General features: G+C 46.1%; 1 protein-coding gene and 1 pseudogene across 1 annotated transcript; both read right to left on the bottom strand.

Annotated features, from left to right (window-relative positions):
* On the bottom strand, window positions 1-2,415 carry LOC103707330 (calmodulin-binding receptor kinase CaMRLK-like). Its single transcript, XM_008791768.6, has 2 exons — window positions 1,157-2,415; window positions 1-834 (listed from the first exon to the last, which is right to left on the bottom strand). The coding sequence occupies exons 1-2, from the start codon at window positions 2,349-2,351 to the stop codon at window positions 158-160; spliced, it is 1,872 nt and encodes a 623-aa protein (XP_008789990.5). The 5' UTR covers window positions 2,352-2,415; the 3' UTR covers window positions 1-157.
* A 2,307-nt stretch (window positions 2,416-4,722) lies between these two features.
* On the bottom strand, window positions 4,723-5,407 carry LOC148703576 (CBL-interacting protein kinase 5-like; annotated as a pseudogene).
* Window positions 5,408-7,536: the final 2,129 nt, after the last annotated feature.

Here is a 7,536-nt window from a genome sequence, read left to right as displayed (position 1 = left end):
ACAAGAAAGATAGACTAATTAGTAACACTAAAATCGCCTTCTCTCCCTGTCCTTTAACAAAACAACAAGAAGGTAGACCGACTAATGATATTAAAAAGGAATCATAGTAGTAGAAAAAAAGAAAAGAAAAGAAAAGGAGTTGCATTTGGCGCTTCGTTTAATGAGAAGAAGATGAGAAGGATGAAGTGGCAGTGGCGGCGGCGGTGGAGCAAGGGCGCACGTCTTTGATGAGACCCACTACCTGCTGCATGGTGGGCCGCTTCTCCGGCGACACGGCGGTGCAGAGATACCCCACCCGGAGGCATTCCACCGCCTCCTTCTGCCACTCCGGCCATTCCCTCATCCTGGGGTCCACCGCCTCCGCCACCCGCCCCTCCCTAACCAGCATCCGAGTCCACCCGACCTCGGCGTCCGACCACCCCGCCCTCCCCGTCACCAGCTCCATCAGCACCACTCCGTAGCTGTACACGTCCCAGTCCGCTGTGCCCTCGCCGGTCGCCACCCCGAAATCGGCGATCCGGGGCTCCAGGTCCTCGCCGAGAAGAATGTTGGTCGGGACGAGGTGGCCGTGGACCGCGGCCTGCCGCGAGCCAACCCACCCCTGGTGGAGGAAAGCCAGCCCCCGCGCGATCCCTAGCGCGATCCGATGCCGCGTCGGCCAGTCCCCCACCGACGCCGATGCCGCCGCCGGCGGTCTTCTCTCCTCCCCGTGGTGGATCTCCCACGTTTCGATGCTTCGGTCCTCGACGTCGGGGCAGGCCGCCGGGAGTTCGTGGAGCCACCGGTGGAGGTCCCCCTTCTCCATGTACTCGTATAGCAGTAGCTTCTCTCTTCCTATATTATTTTTAAAAAAATTCTATTATAAATAATTCGAGAAAAATGATAAAATAATACAATCTCATAAAGTCGGCAACGGCGTACTGCTATTTTAGTAAATGTGCTTCTCTAGTTCAGGTAATGCTCCATAATAAGTGAGAAATAAGAGCAGGGGCTGCAGAGCAGAAGCAATCGCGCGCTAAAGATGGGAGTGCGCTTATCAAGTAATATGAATAATATAAAAAAATCATTAGTCTGATGGAATCACAGCCATCCATCCTAAATCACACGTGCCAGAAATTAGTTAGAGAAAAAGGGAAAAAAGAGAAAATTCAAAAACCTGCGATGCAGTAGCCGGTGAGAGGAAGAAGGTTGGGATGGCGGAGGCGGGCGAGGTCGCGGAAGGCGGCGGCCGCCTCCTTCTCGTCCACCTCGCGGGCGGCCTCCAGCACCCGGACCACCAAGTGCATGTCCCCAGGGAGCACTGCCCGGTACGCCGGCCCGCTCCGGCCGCCCTCTGCCAGTTGCGACTCCCTCCCGAACCCCGACGTGGCCGCCGCCAGGTCCGCAAACGTCAGCGCCATTAGCGGCTTATCGAACACCACCACCGGCGCCGTCCACCTGGCCTCCGCGACCCATCCCGCTTCCTTCCCCACCGCCGCCGCTGCAGCAGAGGCCGCTGGTTCCTCCCCATTCCACCCATCCTTCCGTCCCTTTCTCTTCCTCATCACCGCATATAACACATAAGCCAACAGGGAGAATACTACAAGAGAGGCGGCCGCTACTGTAACTCCCATCCTTAGCGCCCCCTCACGACTCTTTGTTCTGCTTTTCTTTCCACGAGAAATTAAAGAAGAGGGAGCAGGACTGGGGGCGTCTCTAGCAGAAGAAGAGAAGTTAAGAGAGCCGGCTTTTATAAAAGCTGAGCTCCCGAACTTCTCGAGCACCTCGGGTTCCACCACTCCGGTGAAGTTATTAAACGAGACGTTTAAGAAGCCAAGGCCGGCGAGCGGTGGGAAGTCTTTGGGGAAATCCCCGGCCATGGAGTTATTAGAAACATCGAGATGTTTCAAGCCTTTGAGGTCCTCCAAGCCCACCGCGCTGGTGAACCGGTTGCCGGAGAGGTCGAGGACCTTAATAGGGGGTGGATACGTGCCGGCGGGGCCCTGTTCTATCCGGAGGGCGCCACCGAAGCGGTTGGCGGCGAGGTTGACCTCGAGGAGAGCCGAGTCGGACCAGAAGCGGGCAGGGATGGAGCCCTCGAGAGCATTTCCGGAGAGGTCGAGGATCTGGAGGCTCGAGATGTTCCGCAGGAGCGTCCAAGATACGGTGCCGCTGAGGTTCCTATTGGGGAGTTTGATCTCCCGAATCTTGGCGCATCTTGAGTCGGGCCGGGGGGGCTGGAAACCTGAGACGGAGCTGAAGGCGCGGGAGAGAAGTTCGCGCTCTGATGGGTCGCAGGAGGAGTGGGAGTAGGAGAAGAAAGACAGGAGGAGGAGGAGGAGAAGAGGAAGGAGATCAGGAGAGGGTGGCATGGCGTCGGGAGTGTTCTACGCTGAGAAAGGGAGGGGCGTCGTTAAAAACGTGGAAATTGGAGGCCAAAGACTTAACGGCGTTAGTAGCGGAGAAGGTGAACAAACGGGCAGCTGTATGATATAATTTAATGAAAGTGATGGTGGTTGCCGCGTCGAGATAAAGTCGCGACACCGGCCCCACCTCAGTTTCAACGGTAGTTTTACCGGGAACGGCTGGGGAGTTCGCTCCTGGGCTAAGGCCTTTTATCTATTAAATGCTTAGGCCCGGCCCGTGGCCTGCGGAACTGTGGGCCGCAGTAGTACCACTCCACCGGCCCTATGTTCAACTTTTTTTTTTTACTTTTTTTTTTTAATTTTAAGAAATGACCCTCTGATTAATACACCTGCACTCAGCGCTGCGACTATTCTGTGGAATTTAACAAAAGGGAAATTTCAAGACACCTTTTTTGTTTCTGCCTTTTTTCTCTGTTAATTCTTATACATTAGTAACTTTGCATGCAATTACACCTGTTTCTTTCATAATTATGTTTGTTTTACCCACAATTATGGAGCCAGAAATAAAATGGAAATTGAATTAATGCACAGAATAGGGTGCCTACACAGAGGAACCTCCACTTCTTCTTCACAAAATCTATCATAACAATTGTTAAAGCACAGAGCTACAAAGGTTGTTGGGTCCTTGAACCATACATTTATTCTTCTTATTTATTTTTTAATTTGAGATGTACATTTGTTTGAGACTTATTGATTAGAAATGGCAAGTTTCACAAAATGATTTCAAATCTATGCTTTCGAAAAAAATGATTAAGCAAAGCCAAGTTCCCCATGCTTGGCTTATTACCTCGTCGCGTTTTCAATGGACATGAGAAGGATAAGCCTTGGCAATCTACACAAAGTTGACTAGTATTTCTCTTAAAATACCATTCGACGAGGGGCAAACTGTGGACACTCTACTGTTGATATTCCAAAGAAATACCAAAATGTTACAAATAATGACTCTCCATGATTCGATACCTCTATAATAGGATCTAACCATATCGCATAGCCTGCCGCATGCATTATATCACTTAGCTTTGCAGTGGAAAGGACCCTACAAATTCAAGACTTTACTAGCAATAAACTACATACCATGAGAAAGTACTATAGGGCACCTTATTGTTCATAATTAATTGATAGTGTACTACTGTTCATTGGTTGTGAAATATTGTTGGGAGACTACTTACCATCAATATAATTCCAAGTGGCACCACTTTTACCATTAGGATGGATCCGAAGTCCACTCAAACTCGGACTTCCCTTGACTTTTAGTCGACTTTGATAAATGTTAGTGTGATTTTTGCTACTTTTATTTAGTCCTACATAGAACATGCTTATCCTTATCCTCTTGTGAGAGCTCCATATAAACACCCAAGCCTCAAGGGCTAGAATAATAGGTATATGGTTGCACATGCATGCTGATTCTCTACTAAAACAATTTTAATGTGTGTAGGTTAGCAAATTAATTGATTGTTCTATGTGTTTCATAGGTTAGGCTGGCTAACATGATCATTTTATTAGGCAACAGGTGATAGTCAAGCTCAAAGAAATAAATGAAACATCAAGAAATGGCTAAATGTTCAATCTTCAACACCACTGGCTTTCTGTTTCAAGCTACAAATTGAGCATAAACACCAGACTAAGACAAATCTAAACAATGGAAGCTTATTTCATCCTTTATAAATATAATTAGGGTAATTAATTTAGTGCATGCTACTACACGAAATATCAATGGTAAATGTCTATTATTTTTAATACAAGGTTTTTTTTTTTTGTGGCTGCACTTCCTCTTACAGCTTGATCTATTTTCATGGCCATTTATCAAACAAAAAAACCTTTTTTTTTAAACTAGTATTTGCACTGAAAATTCTTTGATATTTTTTTACGACTCCAATTATTAGATCGCTTTTTGCATATTTCTCAAATCACTCAACTTTTTTTTCCTTCTATCTTTGTAGATCTAAAAGTAGTTATTGCACCATCTAACTGTTTGATGTTAGCAAAGAAGGTCATAAAAAGAAGGTGATTTTTGGGGTCACCCCCTCTATGACAAAAAAAAGAGAGGGTGGCCTCAAAAACCTCCGCATCAATTGCCTCTTTCTTCCTTCTTTGCTCCCCTGCAACTTGAGATGTCGAATATGTAACAATCCAAAATTTTATCGAAAATGATTAACCGGAAGATGTTATTTAAGTTCTTTAATTCTATATAAGATAAATACCCAAGATCTATCGGCGTGGGACTAAACACACATTCGCACAGATTCTCCCAGAATGCATTCAAACTATAGTAGGTCTTGCATCGCTCTCATCATCTTCATAACCGGTAGTGAAAGCTTCACGCACATCTGGAAGACAGGCTGGTCGAGCAATCTAGTGTAGGATATGTTACTGCTGGTTTGAATCCCTTTTTAAACCAGGGATTCTCCATCAGCTTCTCAATGGTGAGCCTTGTGCTGGGGCTGGGGGCTAGAGTCTGGTTAGAAGGCTACGAACATCAGCAGAAAATCGTTAAGGACACTAGAATTATGCTCGGGTCATCTTTTTGTACATCTCCATCAGATTGGGGTTATGGAATGGCAGGTAGCCTGCCAGTAGAACAAAGAGGATGTCCCCACAAGGCCATATATCGGCCTTGACTCCATCATCCCCCTTCTTGTTGATGTATCTCTGGAGCGACGTAGGCTGGTGTGCTACACGTCCTATGGAGCAGCCCGTCTGGCCTCTGACTCTCTGAGGGCGCTCGGCCGAAAGTCTGACACTTTAAGATTGCCATTATCGTCGAGGGGGTTCTCCGGCTTAAGGTCTCAGTGGCAGACACCACGGCTATGGCAGAAAGTCCACAGCCACTATCAGCTGCTGGAAATACTTTACTGGCAGCATTCTCCTTGAGCAGCCTTCCTTTTGGCCACATTGTTGACGAGCTGGTCACCTTTGACGTACTCCATGATGAAGTAGATGCTGGCCTTGCTCGCCATGACCTCATAGAGCTGGACAATGTTGGGGTGGCGGACGAGGCGCATGACGAAGATCTACCACAGGAAAAGTACCCTTTTCCGACTTTTGGCTACCGAAACTAGGTAAAAGCGTCGGCAATTTTGGCTCCGGCGCCAAAATTTGCCGATGTTTCAAAGAAGCGTCGGCAGGTGTGGAGAGTAGACGATGCTGAAGAGCATCGTTGGAGTCAACCTGGCTCTCCGTCGATGATCTTAATGGCCACGCTTTGGCTAGAGGTGATGATCTTTGCATGGCAGACCTTTCCAAAGGTCCCCTGTCCAGCCATCCTTCCAAGCTTGTAGCAGTGCATCAGGATTGACCCTTTCTTCTCCATCTCTTGGCCGCCTGGATAACACACACACACACACACAAACACGCACGTTTTTATCTATCTCCGAGTACGAGGACATTAACTCTTGGCCTCCGCCTCACTCGATATGGAGAAATCGATTGGCTAAAGACAGGTTATGCCTGTGAGACAGGTGAGGTTTCTAGGGTCTTATTCTTGAGACACAAGGTGGGAAGGATCGCATTTTGCACCATAGAGAATGGTACATACAAAAACAGTAACCACATCACTCATCTCAAAATAGAGAGCTTGCACAATCTCTACTACATAATTTAGCATCACAACATGGGGTGCGATTTTTGCTCCACTGTACTACTATAAATAGCTACCATATCATCCACCATGGAGATGGACAACTCTTATTTATCCCATCGGAGTATTGAAGAAGAATCATCCGTCTCTGAGATAGGTGAGAACCATTTGTTTCCAATATGGGCAACAAGGCGGCTGTCAAAGTACGTACCATTCTTTGTGGTGCAAAACATGTACTAAACTTTGGGTTGTGGATGTTTTGCAGCTACCATCTTTGTCAAGGGACTAGAACTATGTAAGGAGAAGTTTTATTTTTAGATTGGCACGTCGAGATTTAAACAGTTTGCACATCAAGAAGTGCTTCCATTTACATGGTTATTGACTATAATGGTTTATTAACCTCAAAGTCTACCAGGAGTATGTTCTAAATAATCATGTGATGTTTTAGGGACATTACTGTTTCTTTTCCTATGTAATTATATTTTGGAAAGCTATATATCTTTGGTGTTATCACCACATATGACCTACATGCTCTATTTTGATGTTATCCGTCCAAAGCGCGTGTTTCCCAAGAACACTAATCGAAAATGAATCTGAGATATTGAAATCAAAGATGTCATGGAAACTATTCGCTCAAAAAATGAAAAGAAAAAGTCATGGAAACTGTAACAACCATTTGTAGCAAAATAAGCCCTGTCCCAGGCCACACGTGAGAAAACTTGATGGCGGACTGATATCGTCATGGGTCTTTTTAGACCCATGTTACTAACTTTTGGACACCTAGAGGAGCAAGACAACATGACACTATAAAGAAGCTGTGCACGCAAATATTGTCCCTTGCATGAGATTTTGGGGGGCCCCTTGCCTTCTCTCAATAATTTAGACCGCCATCGATTTCTCTCGATGGGTGAGTAATAAATCTCCTCTATAGTTTGCTATTAATCATCCTCTCCATTGACAATCTAATATGTTATGTGACCTTGAACAAGATAAAATTTTGCTATGACTAGGACCAGTGTCAGCCATGAATTGTGGACCAAGGTTATGGACTTTGGCTCTGCTGTGCAGTGAACATGTAATCCCGAGATCCTCTGCAGTGCACAGATCCTTGGATGGCCGAGATGGACGACTATCAAATAATATGTTTTGTATGACATGGTACGTGCTCGTGGACTGTCTTGTTCGGTGGCCATCTATCTCTTGATGGCAGCCATCCACACTGCACGTCACTCAGGTGCCACACATACGCTGGAGAGGATCCGTGCTCCTGATTGATTTCGGTTAGCATCGCTCATATAGCCTAGAATATTTGAAAAATCAGCCCGGATCCAGATCTAATTTGTTAGCAAGGATTTAAGTAGCAACTCGTAGCCCATTTTGCCACTAAAAATCGACGTCGTATCACTAGATACCATGAATCTGAATGGAGGCAAGTTCGGTAAAAAGAAATCAAATTAATAATTAAGGCTACTGCCTATTTGCATGCATCATTCATTATAGGATTTAAGGAAATGAGGTTCTAGTTTCATATATTTGGAGGGGCTTTTTGAAGGA

The sequence above is a fragment of the Phoenix dactylifera genome, chromosome 5, assembly GCF_051530095.1.
Source record: "Phoenix dactylifera cultivar Ajwa chromosome 5, Ajwa_hap1_PhDact_Kaust_v1.1, whole genome shotgun sequence".
Taxonomy (NCBI): Eukaryota; Viridiplantae; Streptophyta; class Magnoliopsida; order Arecales; family Arecaceae; genus Phoenix; species Phoenix dactylifera.
The sequence above is the reverse complement of the archived record's forward strand: the minus strand, read 5'-3'. Positions and strand labels throughout refer to the sequence as shown.

Coding starts and splice junctions, on each gene's coding strand:
- LOC103707330 (XM_008791768.6), bottom strand. CDS start 2,351: ATGCCACCCTCTCCTGATCTCCTTCCTCTTCTCCTCCTCCTCCTCCTG. Junction 835..1,156: donor CACCGGCTACTGCATCGCAG/GTTTTTGAATTT, acceptor AAAATAATATAG/GAAGAGAGAAGCTACTGCTA.